Source organism: Bufo bufo, chromosome 3 (genome assembly GCF_905171765.1).
Source record: "Bufo bufo chromosome 3, aBufBuf1.1, whole genome shotgun sequence".
In the NCBI taxonomy this organism is placed as follows: domain Eukaryota; kingdom Metazoa; phylum Chordata; class Amphibia; order Anura; family Bufonidae; genus Bufo; species Bufo bufo.
This window is the reverse complement of record NC_053391.1, coordinates 479,385,426-479,407,527: the sequence shown is the minus strand read 5'-3', so window position 1 is coordinate 479,407,527 and position 22,102 is coordinate 479,385,426. Positions and strand designations below refer to the sequence as shown.

Sequence of the window (22,102 nt, the reverse complement as noted above, 5' to 3'; positions counted from 1 at the left end):
AATGCACAGTGTATAGGACCTGAACAAAATACATAAGATGACGCTTTGTAGCCCATTAGAGATAGTAGCAGGGTGCAGAAGTGGTAATACCACTCTAGGGTGTTACACACCCAGATCCCGATTCCCTCGTGTCCCAACCCCCCTCAGAGGTAGCACCTGTTACACTCTTCCAGAAAGTATATCTTTACAATCAGAGGTATTAGGAAGAATTAGGGGTATACTTAGACATCACCCTCTGAGGGAGTTGGTCACGTGGGACAGTGGGTTTGCACCCGCCGAACATGACAGTTTGCTCAGGCCATGGATCCCACTGATCAGAACCCTCCAAGTCTCACCAACCTGTACAAGGAGATGGCTCAGCAGCGAGAACGTCAGGATTAGATTCTTGCCTATCTGCGCAATTTAAATGTGCACCTTAATGACCTGACGTCCACCAACGCTGCACCACCAACTCCTGCTGTAGAGGCTAACCCGGCACCTGCTCCGCCATCCCTCTACGTGCCATGATCAGGCCCTCATCTTTCTGCCCCTCCTCGCATCAATGGGGATGCCAAACAGTGCTGGGAATTTATTAATAAGTGCATCCTGCACTTTGAACTTTTGCCATATCAATATGCCTCTCTGGGGAGAGGAGTGACCCAGTCGTCATGGATATACAGGCCTTCCGTAGGGTGTTCGACGAGGCTGGACGCACGACCTTAGCCGTTTTCTCTATACTGCGCTGCGCCAAGGGAGCCAGTATGCAGTCCAGTTCCGGAACCCTGGCCTCTGAACTGGCTGGAATAATGAGGCACTAGTGGTCACCATCTGGGAGGGTCTCTCCATGAAAATTAAGGATGAGCTGGCCGGTCGGGATGTCGCCTCTACCCTGGATGACCTCATTACTCTGGCCACCTGGATTGATCTGCGCTTCCAGGAACGTGCTAAGGTGGTAGCACATGAAAGACGACGATATCGTCCAGTTTCCTCTTTCCAATGATCTTCTGTCCCTCAGCCTTCCATTGCTCCTGAACCCATGCAGAATGACCAAGTCGGGCTGACTGAACAACAACGTGGCTACTGTCATACAAGGGGACTTTGCTTTTATTATGGCAGTGCTGGACATATCCTCCATTCCTGTCCTCTGAAGTCGGGAAACTCCCGAGGCTAGGGTCTGTTGGAGAGGCAACCCTAGATGAACACAATTCCTCTCCCCATCTGACTCTGCCGGTAAGCTTGTTGTTGGCAGATGTTCGATATACAGATATCCTGCTTATGGATTCTGGATCGCCAGGGAACTTCCTGCAACAATGCCTAGTGGATCGTCATCAAATTCCTGTTTGACACCTGCAGAGACCTTTGACGATATCATCCGTTGATGGAAGGGCTCTATCTGAGTCCATACAATTTATTACTGAACCTTTATAATTACAGGTGGGAGCTCTTCATACTGAAGAAATTTTGTCTGTCCTATCCTCTCCTGCTGGGCCTTCCGTGCTTCCGTGTCCATGAACCTGTTCTTGATTGGAGGTCCAGAGAGGTGCTTTGTTGGGGACAGTCCTGCCTAGGGAAGTGCCTTTCTTCTGTACAGCTGACTCGGTCACCTCAGCTACCACCAAATCTCCAGCGTTTGCCTGCAGCTTATCATGCCATAATGAACGTCTTTGATAAGAAAGAGGCTGAGATGTTAAAATTATTGAGCTAAGCCGATACTGTGCCAGGGTGCCCCACCCACAGTAATAGTGCTCCCCAAAATTCCCCCAATAGAAATAATCTGCCAGAATGCAGATAATAATGTCCCTATTGTGGCCCAAAAGTAATAATGCCCCCATAGTGCACATACTAGTAATCATGTTCCCCATAGTCCCCCAGTAGTAATAATTCTCCTTACAATGAGTGCCAGTAGAAAAATGCTCCCTTATAATGTGCACCAATACAAAAATACCCCCTATAATGTGTGACCATACAAAAAATACCCCCCTTCCTTTCAGATCAGACCCCCATATCAGACCTGAAATCAGATCCTCAAATCAAACCGCCATATCAGATCCTCAAATCAGACCCCCATATCAGATGCTCATTCAGGCTTCCATATGCTCAGACAGACCCCCATATCAGATGCTCATTCAGGCCCCCCAATATCAGAAGCTCATCCAGGCCCCCATATGTTCAGACAGGGCCCCATATCAGTTGTCCTGGATACCATCACCTGCTGACCATATTTTGTGATATCATAATAGAAACCTGGATATCGTCATATGTTACCTATACAATGTGACATCATAATAGAATGCTGGGTTCCTTCACCTACTGACCATACATTGTGACATCATAATGGAATTCTGGGTACCATCACTTGCTCCCCATATATTCTGACATCACAATAGATTCCTTGATACAACCATCCGCTGTCCATACATTATGACATCATAATAGAATCCTCGATATCATCTCCTACTTTCCATACATTGTGATATCTACATCACCTGTAGAAGGAGGAGCTCCAAAGGGAGCAGGAAAAAACGCACTACACCGAACATCTTCAGGTAAGGGCTCATTCACACAACCGTAGGCTGTCCGTGCTGCGGACTGCAAATTACGATCCGCAATGCACCAACACCGACACGTGTGAATCCTGTATTGCGGTGTAGACCCACTGACTTGAATGGGTCTGGAATACGCAATATACAGCAAAAGATTGGACATGTTCTATTTTTTGCGGTCTGAAAGCATGGACCCAAAAGCGTACTGAAGCGCTTCGCAGTACTTTCGATCTGTGCCTCCGCTCCGCACTGCGTCGTACCTTGCGGATTATGGACCCATTCAAGTCAATGGGTTTGTGGTCCACAATATGGGCACGGATGGCCTACGGTCATGTGAATGAGCTTTAAGTGTTTATTAGAAAAACACAAACAAAAAAATCTAAAAACACTCGTGCTACGCATTTCAGTGGCAGTCTGCCACCCTTATCAGGCTGTGATGAAGTGCCGCTAATGAAATGCGTAGTTCCAGTGTTTTTATATATTTTTTTTTACATGTGTTTTTATGTGCTTCCCAATGAACACTTACCTGAAGTTTAAGCTCCTCCTTCTACAGTCCATTCCGGCCTGTCCTCTGCAGTTTCTTGGTTACCAGCGCAGCAGCCTACTCACTCCTCCTGGCGTGGGGAAACCTCACCTTGTCTTAGTGGGTAACATTATCTGCTGACCATACATTCTGACATCACAATGGAGTCCTTGGCACCATCATCTGCTGACCATACAATCTGACATCATAATGGAATCCTATGTACCATCATCTGCTGCCCATATACTGTGACATCATAATGGACTCCTGGATACTATAATCCGCTACCCCCTACATTGGAACATCATAAAGGAATCCTAGGTGACATCGCCCACTAACCATACATTCTGACATCACAATGGAGTCCTAGGTACCATAATCTGCTGACCATACATTGTGACATCGTAATGGAATCCTGAATACTATCATGCGGTGCACCAATGCCCATACATTGCCACATCATAATAAAATCTTGAATATTATCTCCCACTGCCCACACATTGTGACATCATAATGGAATCCTAGGTGATATCACCTGCTAGCTATACATTGTGACATCATTATGGAATCCTGGGTACCATCACCCATTGATCATACATTGTGACATCATAATAGAATTGTAGGTTCCATCACCTGATGACCATAAAATGAGACATAATAATAGATTCCTGGATACCAACATCCGCTGCTCATACCTTGAGACATGATAACGAAATCCTAGGTACCATAACCTGCTGACCATACATTGTGAAATGATCATGGAATCCTGGATACCATCATCCACTGCCCACACATTGTGACATCTAATGGAATCCTGGATACCATCATCCACTTCCCATACATTGTGACATCATAATGAAATACTGGGTACCATCACCTGCTGACCATATATTGTGATGTCATAAAGGAATCCTGGGTACCATTACTTGCTGACTATACATTGTGACATCATAATGAAATACCGGATAGCCTCACGTGCTACCCATACATTCTGACATCACAAAGGAATCCTAGGTTAAATCACCTGCTGACCAAACATTGTGATATAATAATGGATTCCTAAATACTATCATCCCCTGCCCATACATTATGACATCATAATGGAATCCTGGATACCACCATCTAGTTTTCATACATTGTGATATTATAATCAAATCTTAGGAACTATCACCTGCTGATCATACATTTTGACATAAAAAAGGAAACCTGAAAAATGTGTTCTGCTGCCCATGCATTGTGACATCATAATGGAATCCCGAGTACCATCACTTAGTGACCATAACTTCATTTGAATACTATACGGAGATTCGTCTCCGTACAATATTCAAATGTGTGGATTCCGGCGAGTTGAAATGAGTTATCACCAAAGTCTCGAGAGACTTCAGTGAATAACTTCGGCATTTGATTTTTAAAATTGAAAACCATTTTAAAACAGGAATCCTAAGTCGGCTTCGGTACCTGCTGGTACCTCGCTACCGAACCCAAGTTTGAAAATGGTTTTGAAGTTGAAGAATCAAATCCCAAAGTTATTTACTGAAGTCCCTTCCTCTGGATCAACTTGCAGAATAACAGGCTGATAACTGGCTGAACTGGATGTCTTTTTTCAGCCTTATAAAACTATGTTACTTCGGTGATAACGAATTTCCCTCGCCGGGGCCCAATACATTCTAATGCTGCACAGAGATGGATCTCCGTACAGCATTAAAACAAAGTTTTGAACGAATCGACTTTGGATCTTGGATCCGAAGCTCGATTCGCACATCCCTAGTGACCATACATCATGGTATCTTAATGGAATCCTGTTTACTGTAATATGCTACCCATACATTGTGACATCATAATGGAATCCTGGATACGGTCATCTGCTCACCACGCATTGTGACATCATCAGGAAATCATGGATACCATCACTCAATTCTCATACGTTGTGACGTCATAATAGCATCCTAGATACCCTCACCTGCTCACCATACATTGTGATATCATAATGAAATCCAGGATACCGTCACATGCTACCCATACATTGTGACATCATAATGGAATCCTGCATACTATCACATGCTACCTAAACATTCTGACATCATAATAGATTTCTTTATACCACCATCCGCTGCCCATACATTATGACATCATAATAAAATCCTGGATACCATCAACTACTTTCCATGCATTGTGACATCATAATGGAATCCTAAGTACCATTACCTGCGGACCATACATTGTGACATCATAATGAAATCCTGGATAGCGTTACATGCTACCCATACATTCTGGCATCACAATGGAGTCCTGGGTACCATCATCTGCTGGCCATACATAGGGACATCATAATAGCATTCTGGATACCATCATCTGCTGACCATATATTGTGACATCCTAATGAATCCTATGTATCATCACCCGCTGACCATATACTGTAACATCATAATGGACTCCTGGATACTAGCAAATGCTCCCTAAACATTCTGACATCATAATGGATTTCTTTATACCACCATCTGCAGCCCATATATTATGACATCATAGTAGAATCCTGGATACCATTATCTGCTGCCCATACACTGTGACATCATAATGGAATCCTGGATACTGTTACATGCTGCCCATAGATTCTGACATCACAATGAAGTCCTTGGAATCATCATCTGCTTACCATACATTGTGACCTCATACTGGAATCCTGGATACCATCATTTTCTGCCCATACATGGTGAGATCATAGTGGAATCCTGGATAGCATCATCTAGTTTCCATAGATTATGAAATCCTAATGGAATCCTAAATACCATCCCTGCTGACCATACATTGTGACATAATAATGAAATCTTGGATACTGTTATATGCATCTCATACATTCTGACATCACAATAGAGACCATAGGACCATCATCTGCTGTCCATATATTGTGACATCATAATGGAATCCTATGTACCATCACCTGCTGCCAATATACTGTGAAATTATAATGGACTCCTGGATACTATAATCCGCTGCTATTCATAGCGACATCAAAATGGAATCCTAGGTGACATCGCCCGTGGACCATACATTGAGACATCATAATGGAATCCTGGGTACCATTACCTGCTGCCCATAGATTTTGACATAACAATGGAGTCCTTGGTACCATCATCTGCTTACCATACATTGTAACATCATTCTGGAATCCTGGATACCATCATTTGCTGCCCATACATTGTGACATCATAGTGAAATCCTGGATACCATCATCCACTGCCCATCATAATTGACTCCTAGCAGGGACGTGCACACATAGGGCTCAAAGGGGGCTTGAGCCCCTGCCCCCTTCTGCCCCTGCCCCTTTCTGCCCCTGCCCCTTTAATGCCCTTTTTTTTTTACTTGCGCAAGTGCCGGGCGCCCGCCCAGCCTGCGTGTGTCGGGCTGGGCCCGTGCGGCGCATCCACACAGCAGTGTTCAGCGCTGCAGTCAGGGTCACTCAGTCAGTAGTAGTCACGTGGGGCGGCGCGCAGGGAGTCTGGAGCTGAGCTGACTATGACTGCTCACCGGTCTGTGAGTGAGCTTGTGTAATGCTTGTCTGTGAGTGCTACTGCCACTGTGCCATCATGGAGGGGGTCAGGGGTGAAATGTACCGTGGGGGGGGGGGGATGTGCTGCCTGCCAGGCCCATGGAGGGGGGAGAAATGTGCCATGGAGGGGGTAAGATGTGCTGCTGCACTGCCAGGCCCATGGAGGGGGAGAAATGTGCCATTTGGGTGGGGGGTAGTAAGATGTGCTGCTGCCAGGCCCTTGGAGGGGAAGAAATTTGCCATTGGAGGGTGTGGGGGGGGGGGGGGGAGGGGAGAAATGTGACACGAAAGGGGTGATGTAAAAAAGAGGCGGTGATGTGACATGGAGGGGGAGAAATGTGACATGGATGGAGGGGGAGTAATGTGACATTAAGGCCGGGGGGCATCATTGGGGGCACTTTTTACTGGCACATTATTAGGTGGCACTTTGGGGGCACTACTTGCCGGCACATTATTGGTGGGCACTATAGGGGCATCTACTGAGGCCACAAAGAAGGGGTATGTTATATGGAGGGCTCTGTACAGTGGCATTTTATACTGGGACACATTATGGTGGGTACTATGGGGAAGGTGGGAGAGGTGTACTATGGGGTCATCTCCGGGGGGCACTAAGAAGGGGTATTTTATGCTTGCAAATTATAGGGGACACTGAGGGCATCTACTGGGGCACTATATAGGGGCATTTTATACTGGTTCATTATGGTGGCACTAAGAGGAAGGGGGAGAGGAGCACTCCAAATCCTTATTATGAAATCTTTCTCATTAGGATAAAACACAAAATCAGCTCCGCCAAGCCCCCCAGCCAAAGTGTTGAAGCGGTGTCCGAGATCCCCAAGGGCCAAGCCAAGGAATTGTAAGTTTTCATGTGAAACATGTTTATATTATACACATATAGCATACACTGTGCCACACAATATACAGTATACCTCTACACTGTGTAGTCTGTTCTATAAGCACCACATTATTTTCTGTCCACCACCACAAAACAATCTGGAAGTGTCCCTCCATGTGGCATCATGTATGTGGGAAGACAGTGTTGTATCATGTATGTGGACTTCTAGAAAAGTAAGCTTCGTGGTACAAACATTTTTAGAAATTATGCCAAGTGCCCTTTTTTATTTTATTTTTTTACTTAAGCCTTAAAGAGGACCTTTCACTACTCTACAAACTAAAAATTAACTATATCAGTGGGCAGAGCGGCGCCCAGGGGTCCCCCTGCACTTACTAATATGTCTGGGCGCCGCTCCGTTCGCCCGGTATTGGCTCCGGTGTCTGCGCTCCCTCTGTTGTACTGGAGTGATTTCTTGTATGAGGCGTGTCCCTTGCTGCAGCGCTGGCCAATCGCAGCGCACAGCTCATAGCCTGGCTATGAGCTGTGCGCTGCGATTGGCCAGCGCTGCAGTATGGATCAAATTGCTGCTCTGTCCAAACAGTTTCATGGCCTGTCTTTGGAGGTGGCAGGATTGAAGGCGTCGGTCCTCCAGCAACAGCAGCAATTACAACTGACCGCAAGCCCAGCGGTTGCTACTGGTAACCAGGTTGTTGCGGAACCCAAGGTCCCTCTCCCTGACAGATTTTCTGGGGGAAGGGACAAGTTTTTGACATTCTGTGAGGCCTGTAAATTATACTTTAAACTGCGCCCTTACTCCTCTGGTAATGAAGAACAGCGGGTGGGGGTTGTTATTTCCCTGCTGCAGGGGGACCCGCAGTCCTGGGCGTTCTCTTTACCTACTGATTCCCAGGCTCTTCGGTCAGTGGATGAGTTTTTCGGGGCCTTGGGTCTCATATATGACGACCCTGACCGAGTCGCACTGGCTGAATCAAAATTACGGAGACTCCTACAAGGAGAGCGGCCGGTAGAGGAGTATTGCTCTGACTTCCGTAGGTGGGCTACGGATACCCAATGGAACGACACGGATCTCAGGAGTCAGTTCTTCTCTGGGTTATCCGAAAGGGTTAAGGATGCGCTTGCATTATATGAGACCCCCTTTTCCCTTGATGCGGTTATGTCCCTTTCTATCCGAATAGATAGACGCCTTAGGGACAGGTTGAAAAAACCGGAGCCATTGGTAACCCCTCCCAAGCAGCAGTTAGTCTGTACGGACTTAGACGAGCCTATGCAGCTAGGAGGAACTACTCGTCAGGTCCGTCCTCCTGAGGCTCGCCGTAGGCGTGGGGTTTGTTTTTTTTGTCGGGAGAGGGGTCATTTCATTAATGTCTGTCCTTCTTTCCTCAGAAACAAAAGACCGTCGGAAAACTACTAACCCCAGGCTGTGTGGAGGATGTCAGCCGGGGGGTATACGTTTCCTCCATACGTACATCGCAATTTGTGTTACCAGCGGTTATTGTTTTTGGTGATAAGACGGAGACTATTTCTTTCTTTCTAGACAGTGGAGCAGGGGTAAATTTGATAGATGCCCATTTTGCTTGTCTCTCTGTACGCTACAGAGACCTATTCCCATATTCGCTATTGATTCTGCTCCTCTGTCTCAGAGAAACCTCACCCACATTGTCATAATTTAAACCTTCGGGTAGGGGACCACCATAACGAGATGCCTTCATGTTATGTTCTGGAGGGGCTTCCCACTCCGGTAGTGCTGGGTCTTCCCTGGTTGGTAGCGCACAATCCAGTGGTGGATTGGCAGACCAGGGAGATATTGGAGTGGAGTGAGCAGTGCAGAGAAAATTGCTTAAATAGCAATTGCTTAGTCGCCTCCATAACTACCCTACCTACATTTATTTCAGATTTTAAGGACGTTTTTTCTGAAAAGGGTTGTCAGAAGTTACCACCTCATCGTCCTTATGATTGCCCGGTTAACCTTATTCCCGGCGCAAAATTACCCAAGACCAGGTTATATAATCTTTCTGGTCCAGAGAGACAAGCCATGAAAGATTACACTGCGTGCAGAATTATTAGGCAAATGAGTATTTTGACCACATCATCCTCTTTATGCATGTTGTCTTACTCCAAGCTGTATAGGCTCGAAAGCCTATTACCAATTAAGCATATTAGGTGATGTGCATCTCTGTAATGAGAAGGGGTGTGGTCTAATGACAGCAACACCCTATATTAGGTGTGCATAATTATTAGGCAACTTCCTTTCCTTTGGCAAAATGGGTCAAAAGAAGGACTTGACAGGCTCAGAAAAGTCAAAAATAGTGAGCTATCTTGCAGAGGGATGCAGCACTCTTAAAATTGCAAAGCTTCTGAAGCGTGATCATCGAACAATCAAGCGTTTCATTCAAAATAGTCAACAGGGTCGCAAGAAGCGTGTGGAAAAACCAAGGCGCAAAATAACTGCCCATGAACTGAGAAAAGTCAAGCGTGCAGCTGCCAAGATGCCACTTGCCACCAGTTTGGCCATATTTCAGAGCTGCAACATCACTGGAGTGCCCAAAAGCACAAGGTGTGCAATACTCAGAGACATGGCCAAGGTAAGAAAGGCTGAAAGACGACCACCACTTAACAAGACACAAAAGCTGAAACGTCAAGACTGGGCCAAGAAATATCTCAAGACTGATTTTTCAAAGGTTTTATGGACTGATGAAATGAGAGTGAGTCTTGATGGGCCAGATGGATGGGCCCGTGGCTGGATTGGTAAAGGGCAGAGAGCTCCAGTCTGACTCAGACGCCAGCAAGGTGGAGGTGGAGTACTGGTTTGGGCTGGTATCATCAAAGATGAGCTTGTGGGGCCTTTTCGGGTTGAGGATGGAGTCAAGCTCAACTCCCAGTCCTACTGCCAGTTTCTGGAAGACACCTTCTTCAAGCAGTGGTACAGGAAGAAGTCTGCATCCTTCAAGAAAAACATGATTTTCATGCAGGACAATGCTCCATCACACACGTCCAAGTACTCCACAGCGTGGCTGGCAAGAAAGAGTATAAAAGAAGAAAATCTAATGACATGGCCTCCTTGTTCACCTGATCTGAACCCCATTGAGAACCTGTGGTCCATCATCAAATGTGAGATTTACAAGGAGGGAAAACAGTACACCTCTCTGAACAGTGTCTGGGAGGCTGTGGTTGCTGCTGCACGCAATGTTGATGGTGAACAGATCAAAACACTGACAGAATCCATGGATGGCAGGCTTTTGAGTGTCCTTGCAAAGAAAGGTGGCTATATTGGTCACTGATTTGTTTTTGTTTTGTTTTTGAATGTCAGAAATGTATATTTGTGAATGTTGAGATGTTATATTGGTTTCACTGGTAAAAATAAATAATTGAAATGGGTATATATTTGTTTTTTGTTAAGTTACCTAATAATTATGCACAGTAATAGTCACCTGCACACACAGATATCCCCCTAAAATAGCTAAAACTAAAAACAAACTAAAAACTACTTCCAAAAATATTCAGCTTTGATATTAATGAGTTTTTTGGGTTCATTGAGAACATGGTTGTTGTTCAATAATAAAATTAATCCTCAAAAATACAACTTGCCTAATAATTCTGCACTCCCTGTATATCTCCGAGAGCTTGGCTAAAGGACACATCAGACCCTCTTCTTCACCCGTGGCTGCAGGGTTTTTCTTCGTTAAAAAGAAAGATGGGGGCCTGCATCCTTGCCTAGATTTTCGCGAATTAAATCGGATAACCATCCGAGACCCATACCCTCTTCCTCTCATTCCTGACCTGTTTAACCAGATTGCGGGTGCTAGGTGGTTCTCCAAACTTGATCTTAGGGGGGCCTACAATCTGATTCGTATTAAGGAGGGGGATGAGTGGAAGACAGCTTTTAACACCCCTGAGGGGCATTATGAAAATCTTGTTATGCCTTTCGGTCTGACCAATGCTCCTGCCGTCTTTCAACATTTCGTTAATGACATTTTTAGTCATCTAATCGGCAGGTTTGTGGTAATATACCTAGATGATATTTTAATTTATTCGTCTGATCTGAGAACACATGAGGGTGCATGTCAGACAAGTACTGCAGGTCCTACGGACGAATAAATTATATGCTAAAATTGAAAAATGTGTCTTCGCCGTTCAGGAGATACAATTCCTAGGTTATTTTTTATCTGCTTCAGGTTTCCGTATGGATCCTAGGAAGGTCCAGGCAATTTTAGATTGGGATCTTCCTGAGAACCTCAAAGCACTGCAACGGTTCTTGGGCTTCGCGAATTTCTATAGGAAATTCATAAAAAATTATTCACTTATTGTAAAACCCCTTACTGACATGACTAAGAAGGGGACTGATTTTTCTAAATGGTCTGACGCCGCTAAAGTTCCTTTTTCCTCTCTAAAAGAGAGGTTTACCTCAGCACCTGTACTAGTCCAACCTGATGTCTCTCAGCCTTTTATTGTTGAAGTCGATGCGTCAGAGGTGGGAGTGGGGGCGGTGCTGTCTCAGGGTCCGTCTCCTGGCAAATGGCGTCCTTGTGCTTTCTTTTCTAAAAAAACTATCTGCAGCAGAAAAGAACTACGATATTGGCAATAGGGAACTATTAGCTATTAAACTAGCGTTTGAAGAATGGCGTCACTTTTTAGAGGGGGCAGTCCACCCCGTCACTGTGATTACGGACCACAAAAATCTTCTGTACCTCGAATCAGCTAAGCGTCTCACCCCTAGACAAGCTAGGTGGTCGCTATTTTTTACCAGGTTTAACTTTGTGATTACCTATCGTCCTGGGGCAAAGAATACCAAGGCTGATGCACTCGTTGTTTCCCTGGAGGGGGTAATGTGAGTGATCCGGTGCCCATTCTTCAAAAAGGAGTGGTTGTTTCTGCGGTACACTCTGTTCTGGAGGGGAAGGTGTTAGAGGCCCAGGGGGACGCCCCGGTCTCTTGCCCCTCAGAGAAATTGTTTGTACCGTTGAACCTGCGTTTCGAATTATTAAAGGAACATCATAATTCGGCACTTGCTGGGCACCCGGGTAGTAAGCAACCTTGGAGCTATTGTCTCGTCGTTTTTGTTGGCCAAGGTTGCGTCAGGATGTATTGGATTTTGTGTCTTCTTGTTCTACCTGTGCGCGCGCAAAAGTTTCACATACACGTCCTGCAGGGTCTCTATTACCACTCGTCATTCCCAATAGACAATGGACACATCTGTCAATGGATTTTATCACTGACTTACCTTTGTCTGGGGGTAAAAGTTATTTTGGTAGTAGTGGACAGGTTTAGCAAAATGGTACACTTCATTGCGTTACCCGCACTACCTAATGCTAAGACTCTTGCTCAGGTATTCGTCAGTGAAATCGTGAAGCTTCACGGGGTCCCCTCCGATGTTGTTTCGGATCGGGGTACCCAGTTTATTTCTAAATTTTGGAAAGCTTTTTGTTCCCGTTTGGGGGTACACTTGTCCTTTTCCTCAGCTTTCCATCCTCAGTCGAATGGACAGACTGAGCGTACCAACCAAAACCTGGAGACATATCTAAGAAGTTTTGTGTCTGAAAACCAAGAGTTGTGGTCATCATATTTACCGTTAGCTGAGTTTGCCATAAATAATCGTCATCAGGAATCCACTGGCAAGTCACCATTTCTTGGTGCATATGGTTTTCATCCCTAATTCTGTACTTTCAAAGAGGGGGGGTCTTCTGGGGTTCCCGAAGAGGAACGGTTTTCGTCATCTCTTTCATCGGTATGGCAGAAGGTGCAAGCTAACTTGAAAAATATGGGAGGTAAATACAAATGCATGGCTGATAAGAGACGGTCGCCAGGTCCGGACCTAGGAGTGAATGACTATGTGTGGTTGTCTACTAGGAATATTAAATTGAAGGTTCCCTCTTGGAAACTGGGTCCTAGGTTTATTGGTCCTTACAAAATTGTAGCCATCGTCAACCCCGTGGCTTTTCGCCTGGAGTTACCTCAGACTTTTAAAATCCATAATGTCTTTCATAAGTCGTTACTCAAGAAATATGTTCCACCTCTGGAACCGTCACCGCTGCCACCCCCTCCTGTTGTTGTGGATGGTAATCTAGAATTTCAGATATCCAAAATTGTTAATTCTTTTCGGGTCCGCCGCTCTCTTCAATATCTGGTGCATTGGAGAGGTTACGGTCCCGAGGAAAGAATGTGGGTTCCTGCGTCTGAGGTAAACGCCGACAGGCTAGTTCGGGTTTTTCATGCCTCTGATCCTGAGAGACCTGGTCCTGAGTGTCCGGAGGCCCCTCGTAGAGAGGGGGGTACTGTCACGAGGGTGTCTAGAACCACGCCTGACTCCGTTATACCCGGGGTCAGGAAGTCGCAGCGGTTGGCTGCGCGCTCTATGTAAGATAGGGCTGTTTCCTTATGGTAGCTTTCTGGGTTTGCTTTGCAAACCCTTTTGGCTCACTCAGGGATCCGTAGCTCCTTCTCCTCAGCTGTTCCTTGTCCAGCACTCCCAAACCTCCTTATATTCCCCTCTCACACTTCTCTGGTTGCCAGATATAGAGCTTCCTGCCTGGACATCTATTCTGACCCTCTGGAGCTGTGTTGCTGCGTTCTCTGGTTGTTGGTCCAGAACGCTACCCTCCGGATCCCTGTTGGACCTTTGTGGTCTGCTGTGGTCGCCCACATGGGTGTATGTGTTTGTCTGTATTGTCTGTCCTCTCCCTGGTGTTTCCCTCTTAGTGACAGTGGTGCGGACTAGCGATCCCACCGGCCCGTTCACTATCTAGGGCTCATTTTAGGGAAAGCCAGGGTTTAGGCACGTGATCGCCGCACGGGTGAGGAACCCGTCTAGGGACGTCAAGGCAGTCAGGTGCCAGCCGCAAGGTGAGTCAGGGGTCACCACCTTTCCCTCTCCCTTGGGCAGGGCTTTCCCTTTTTCCTCCCTGTGCGTGTCGCAGGTCATTACAATACTAGAGATGAGCGAAGTTTTGGAACCAATGACTTAGTCACAGAGCGCATTTTTTTTGTCAGTAGCGGATGCAATGAGAGGGAGCTGCGTTATCGCTGGTCCACATCATTGTACACTTCAGATGCCGCATTTATACATGATCGTGCCATCTGAGAGTAATAATACAGTGTAAAATTAACATTAAAAAAATTTAATCATACTTACCGCATCCATTTGCTCGCGACAGGCCGGCCGCCACCATCTTGCTTAAAGATCCTGTGCAAAATCTAGCGATGACATCACCACGCAGGGAATTTCACCCGAGATCTTCAATCAAGATGGCGGCGGCTGGCCCGTTGCGAGCTAATGGAGGAGGTAAGTATGATTTTTTTTGTTTTTTACACTATTTCAGGTTAAATCTATTCGCTACCACGAAGCACGAGGAAATTCGGTTTCACGGTGAATCAATTTTATCCTGAAACTCGTATATAATTACACATCTTTGGATTCGATTCGCTCATCTCTACTTAATACTCTTTTCAGACGGCTTCCATGAAATTATAGAGACTGGAGATGAGCAAATTTCAGGTTATGAAACACATTCACGCTTCGTTTGGTGGTAAAAGCAGAATTGTGTTATGGATTCCGTTACTGGGGTATATAAGTGGCAGATGAGGTTTAACACTGACAAATGTAAGGTTAGGCACACGGGAAGGAATAATGCAAGTCACCCGTACATACTAAATGGTAAAACACTCGGTAACACTGACATGGAAAAGGATCTAGGAATTTTAATAAACAGCAAACTGAGCTGCATAAACCAGTGTCAGGCAGCTGCTGCCAAGGCCAAAAAGATAATGGGTTGCATCAAAAGGGGCATAGATGTGAGAGATGAGAACATACTCCTACCACTTTACAAATCACTATCACATGGAGTACTGTGTACAGTTCTGGGCTCCTGTGAACAAGGCAGACATAGCAGAGCTGGAGAGGGTCCAGAGTAGGGCAACTAAAGTAATAACTGGAATGGGGCAACTACAGTACCCTGAAGTTTATTCACTTTAGAAAAAAGACGACTGAGGGGAGATCTAATTACTATGTATAAATATATCAGGGGTCAGTACAGAGGTCTCTCCCATCATCTATTTATCCCCAGGACTGTGACATCCTCTGCGTCTGGAGGAAAGAAGGTTTGTACATAAACATAGAAGAGGATTCTTTACGGTAAGAGTAGTGAGACTATGGAACTCTCTGCCTGAGGAGATGGTGATGGTGAGTACAATAAAGGAATTCAAAAGGGGCCTGGATGTATTTCTGGAGTGTAATAATATTACAGGCTATAGCTACTAGAGAGGGGTCGTTGATCCAGGGAGATATTCTGATTACCTGATTGGAGTCGGGAAGGAATTTTTTATTCCCCTAAAGTGGGGAAAATTGGCTTCTACCTCACAGGTTTTTTTTTGCCTTCCTCTGGATCAACTTGCAGGATAACAGGCCGAACTGGATGGACAAATGTCTTTTTTTAGCCTTATGTACTATGTTACCACGGACCACAACGCAATTCTATGACAGAATGCCTTTAGAGGCATTTCGTTATTAATTCCGTCATAATAGAAGTCTATGGGCTGCATAATGGATCAGTCCCGTTTCCGTTATGCAGGAGAGGACTCCCCTGCAAAACAAAAATGGGACGGATCTGTTTTGCAGCCCATAGACTTCTATGACGGAATATATAACGGAATGCCTCTAAAGGCGTTCCGTCATAGAATTGCGTTATGGTCCTTGGTAACGGAATCCATAACACAATTCTGCTTTTACCACCAAATGAAGCGTGAACGAATTTCAAAATATGAAATTTGCTCATCTCTAATAGAGACCATTAAACACTGATAAAGGGTGTTGTTAGATTGATACATGTTATGGATTGTACTGTAAATTATAATATTTGTTTTCTTTCTTTTACTTTGGTGATTTAGATCAATTTTTTTTTGTTAGAGTGACCCTTCTTACAGTCTCACCCTGACCCAGTTGATTCCTATATTCCCTTAGATTACTAGATTACCACTATTCATTTGGTAGTCTTCTGAGTGTTTTTCTGGTATCCACTGGTTTCCATAGCAACCTTGCACTTTTTCACGTTTTACTAGGTAACATTCTGTCCTAGTATATCTGGTTCTGTCTTTCCCGTTTGCATTTGAATTCCTCTCATTATTGATGGTTGTTAACCCATTTAATTATATTTATAATTCTTTCTAATTTTCATTGTTTATTATGTTTCCCATTGGAATGCGATGTTCATAGCACTTCCCCGGCACCGCCAGCATGCAATAGAGGCCGGTATACAGCGACGGGAGGAATTGGTAGACACGCCCCCTGCCGCGATTAGCTGCCCGCCGGTGACCGCGCCTGCCAGGGCGGAGCTTGGGCTATATCAAGCCGGAGAGTGTTCAGCCGCGTACAGCCATCAGAGCGCCGGGATGCTGTTGCGCTGTGCACTACTATGTACAGCGTCCACATGGGCTAATCTTTATGTACTTACCTGCTAGATCTTACCGGCTCCTGGTGAAATGCGGGCTTACTACCGCATAGAAACGCATAGAGTAGGTTACTGTGAAGTGTGATTTGCATTCTCAATAAAGGAGTAGTCGTAAAACCAAAGCACTATCCCTTTGAGCAACCTTATGAAATGAGGCCGCCACACAGAGCCTATTGTTTGATTCTGCCTTAGGGAAGTGTCCTGAGGATATCCCTCAGTGCAGCAGCGTACAGTTGTGCCAATGATGAAGTGCTGAGTTTTTTGAGAAGAGCGGCACTAGTGTTGATATATTTCTGATAGTGCCACATCTCAATTGTAAAGCCTTTGAAATAGGGGTGTGCCTTCTTTTCTTTCATCAATCCTGAGAGACGGCAGGTGTAGGCCGTCTCCATCCTTTAAATTCCACCCCCCTATGAGGTGATACTTGTCAGCCTGATTAGGTGTTACAAGTGAGCTCCTTGCTCCTTTGTTTTAATAAACATACAAAATAAAGATTTGTTGTTTTATTTTTTAACATTCTATTCAGGCATAAATTATGATGTGTATAGCCTGATGAAGGTGGCGGACCGCCACCGAAACGTGTAGCTCACATATATTTTTGTATGGGTTTCTAACAGTATACACTTACCTGAAGTTGCTCGGTGCAGTGCGCTGTTTTTTACTGTCTCTGACGGAGGCTCCTCGGTTTAGAACGAGGAGAGAGAATCACTCTATACTCGCTCTAGTGATCGGTGGGGGTCTCAGCACTTAGACCCCACCAACCAAAACTTTTGATATGTTTCTATAACATATCAAAAATTTTCTGAAAGCTCAATTACCCTTAAATAATACCTGCTAGCTGCATGCATGCTCTGTTCCCAGCTCGTGTGCAGCTAGTAATAGATACTGAAACTGAAATGATACCTGTCTTGTAGACAGTAAAACAGTAGTATGACTGAATATTTGAATCTTTGTAAAGAATGTTGTAAGGGATCTTCCTCACCTTCCAACAGCCTGTAGTTCTCTATTCTTTGCCTGCAGGCTCTTAGTACATTTTCAGTAGTAATAGACCTCATGCACACGACCGTTGTTGTGGTCCGCATCCGAGCTGCATTTTTTGCGGCTCGGGTGCGGACCCATTCACTTCAATGGGGCCGCAAAAGATGCGGACAGCACTCCGTGTGCTGTCCGCATCCGTTGCTCCGTTCCGTGGCCCCGCAAAAAAAAAATATAGCATGTCCTATTCTTGTCCGTTTTGCGGACAAGAATAGGCATTTCTACAGCGGACCGCAAAAAACGGCACAGTCGTGTGCATGAGGCCATAAGGGGATAGCAAAATGAGGAGAGCAGAGATTGCAACTGTAGCTTCTCTTCTCATGTTTATGAAACTGCATGGAAAGGATGAAATAATAAGACATTTGATTGTCTCTGGGAACTGTGTGCACTTGTGAGCCTCAGGAAAATACATCAAATTAATACACAGATTGCGAGTTTACTTTCCTTCGAACAGGTATGCATTAACGAGGACCTCTCCTGACATGGCTGTTTTAGTACGCACTTGCAATCCCCATGTATTAACAATTCTCGAGCATCTATTCTTACAGTGGGATGCGAAAGTTTGGGCAACCTTGTTAAGGCTACTTTCACACTTGCGTTCAGAGCGGGTCCGTCTGGTATCTTCACAGACGGATCCGCTCCTATAATGCAAACGCTTAGATCCGTTCAGAACGGATCCGTTTGCATTACCATGAACAAAAAAAAAAAATATATATATATTTTTTTTTTGTTCATGATAATGCAAACGGATCCGTTTTGACTTTACATTGAAAGTCAATGGGGGACGTATCCGTTTGAAAATTGAGCCATATTGTGTCAACTTCAAACGGATCCGTCCCCATTGACTTACATTTTAAGTCTGGACGGATCCATTTGCCTCCGCACGGCCAGGCGGACACCTGAACGCTGCAAGCTGCGTTCAGGTGTCCGCCTGCTGAGCGGAGCGGAGGACAAACGGAGCCAGACTGATGCATTCTGAGCGGATCCGCGTCCACTCAGAATGCATTAGGACTAGACGGATCCGTTCGGGGCCGCTTGTGAGCCCCTTCAAACGGAACTCACAAGCGGAGCCCCGAACGCTAGTGTGAAAGTAGCCTAATCGTCATGATTTTCCTGTATAAATCGTTGGTTGTTACGATAAAAAATGTCAGTTAAATATATCATATAGGAGACACACACAGTGATATTTGAGAAGTAAAATGAAGTTTATTGGATTTACAGAAAGTGTGCTATAATTGTTTAAACAAAATTAGGCAGGTGCATAAATTTGGGCACCACAAAAAAGAAATGAAATCAATATTTAGTAGATCCTCCTTTTGCAGAAATTACAGCCTCTAAACGCTTCCTGTAGGTTCCAATGAGAGTCTGGATTCTGGTTGAAGGTATTTTGGACCATTCCTCTTTACAAAACATGTTTAGTTCATTCAGGTTTGATGGCTTCTGAGCATGGACAGCTCTCTTTAAGTCACACCACAGATTTTCAATTATATTCAGGTCTGGGTACTGAGATGGCCATTCCAGAACGTTGTACTTGTTCCTCTGCATAAATACCTTAGTGGATTTTGAGCAGTGTTTAGGGTCGTTGTCTTATTGAAAGATCCAGCCCCGGCGCAGCTTCAGCTTTGTCACTGATTCCTGGACATTGGTCTCCAGAATCTGCTGATACTGAGTGTAATCCATGCGTCCCTCAACTTTGACAAGATTCCCAGTCCCTGCACTGGCCACACAGCCCCTCAGCATGATGGAACCACCACCACATTTTACTGTAGGTAGCAGGTGTTTTTCTTGGAGTGCTGTGGTCTTTTTCCTCCATGCATAACGCCCCTTGTTATGGCCAAATAACTCAATTTTAGTTTCATCAGTCCACAGCACCTTATTCCAAAATGAAGCTGGCTTGTCCAAATGTGCTTTAGCCCACCTCAAGCGGCACTTTTTGTGCTGTGGGCAGAGAAAAGGCTTCCTCTGCTTCACTCTCGCATACAGCATCTCCTTGTGTAAAGTGCGCCGAATGGTTGAACGATGCACAGTAACTCCATCTGCAGCAAGATGATGTTGTAGGTCTTTGGTGCTGGTCTGTGGGTTGACTCTGACTGTTCTCACCATTCGTCGCTTCTGTCTATCCGAGATTTTTCTTGGTCTGCCACTTCGAGACTTAACTTGAACTGAGCCTGTGGTCTTCCATTTCCTCAATATGTTCCTAACTGTGGAAACAGACAGCTGAAATCTCTGCGACAGCTTTCTGTATCCTTCCCCTAAACCATGATGGTGAACAATCTTTGTCTTCAGGTCATTTGAGAGTTGTTTTGAGACCCCATGTTGCTACTCTTCAGAGAAAATTAAAAGAGGAGGGAAACTTACAATTGACCCCCTTAAATACTCTTTCTCATAATGTGATTCACCTGTGTATGTAGGTCAGGGGTCACTGAGCTTACCAAGCCAATTTGAGTTCCAATAATTAGTTCTAAAGGTTTTGGAATCAATAAAATGACAACAGTGCCCAAATTTATGCACCTGCCTAATTTTGTTTAAACATTTATAGCACACTTTCTGTAAATCCAATAAACTTCATTTCACTTCTCAAATATCACTGTGTGCGTCTCCTATATGATATATTTAACTGACATTTTTTATCATAACAACCAACGATTTATACAGGAAAATCATGACGATTAACAACGTTGCCCAAACTTTCGCATCCCACTGTATGACTCTCTGTTGTGCCATTCCTTTATTATTCCTGCTAGAAGTTATGAATGAATTAATAGCAGTTTGCAATGAAGGTCCAGGTAGGAGTTACCAATTGGCAGTGTGTCCCTGTGTCTGATATTATTCAATCAGTACTGACAGTGGCGGACTGTGCAGGGACACACCCCCTAATGGTAAAACTCATCTGGACCTTTATTGCAAACCGGCATTGAGTACCATCCTAGGGGCTCAATACCAGAAAAGAACTGATCAGTTTTATCCTAATGCATTCTGAATGGAGAGCAATCCGTTCAGGATGCATCAGGATGTCTTCAGTTCAGTATTTTTGCCTTTTCAGGACGGAGATAATACCGCAGCATGCTGCGGTTTTATCTCCGTCCAAAATTCCCGAACACTTGCCGGCATGCCGGATCCAGCATTTTCTCCCATTGAAATGCATTAATGCCGGATCCGGCCTCGAGTGTTCCGGTAAAACGGATCCGGCATTGTGGTCTGCGCATGCTCAGACCGCGAAAAATTTGAAAAATAAATAAATGCCGGATGAGATTTTCTGGATGACACCGGAGAGACGGATCCGGCATTTCAATGCATTTGTCATACGGATCAGGATCCTGATCAGTCTGACAAATGTCATACATTTTGACGGATCCCACAGGCAGTTCCGGCGACGGAACTGCCTGCCTGAATTCTCTGCTGCAAGTGTGAAAGTACCTTAAAGCAGGAATAATAAAGAAATGGCACAACATAGAGTCATAAGTAGTGTTGAGCGAACTTGTGTTTTAAGTTCGGCGTCTAAAGTTCGGGTTGGGGTTATCGAAGAATCGCGTTATGGATTCCACTACAATGGACCATAACGGAATTTAGAATCCATAACGTGATTTTTCGATAACCCCAACTTCGCTCAACACTAGTCATAAGAATAGATGCTCCAGAATTGTTATTACATGGGGAAGGCAAGTAGTGTCTGTATGGACAAGGAGCAACACTAATGATGCTGAAGATTATGGGTTTTCAATGACACATGGGCCCCTTGTTGGGGGCCTGTGGTCTCGTGATGTCAAAACCTGACCAGCCTGCTGAGATTTTTCCCTTTAGAGTCAATGCAGAGTCCAACCCTTGTCTCTGTCCTTGTAAGGGTATAGAGGCCACAGAGGCCTTGCGACCCCCACATCACCGACCCATGTACTACATGGACGTTCATTCATCATTTCTAGAAACATGACATTATACTGTACTTACCAAGAAGACAAGCCACTATTGCAACTAGTCCTGTCCCAGATCCAATCTCAATTATGTTTTTATCTTCTATACATAACTGTTTTCCATGTTTTTCCAAAAAATAACACAACACAAGGGCCTGTGAAAGAAGATCATAATGATCAATGAACTGCATAGGATTTCAGAACAAAATATAAGCCCACTAGGTTTTATGTATAAAAACTATTTAACAAAATGTCAGCGTCGCTCACAGTAACGGTT

The 22,102-nt window shown here is 44.8% G+C and overlaps 1 protein-coding gene across 2 annotated transcripts in view; it reads right to left on the bottom strand.

The window, feature by feature from the left end:
* The window catches only part of LOC120993493 (protein-lysine methyltransferase METTL21E-like), a 106,560-nt gene that overhangs the window by 65,783 nt on the left and 18,675 nt on the right, over positions 1 to 22,102 (bottom strand). For both annotated transcript variants that reach the window (XM_040421986.1, XM_040421987.1), the window contains exon 4: positions 21,863 to 21,980. In XM_040421986.1, the coding sequence (XP_040277920.1) occupies positions 21,863 to 21,980 (118 nt within the window). The remainder of the gene's footprint in view (positions 1 to 21,862; positions 21,981 to 22,102) is intronic.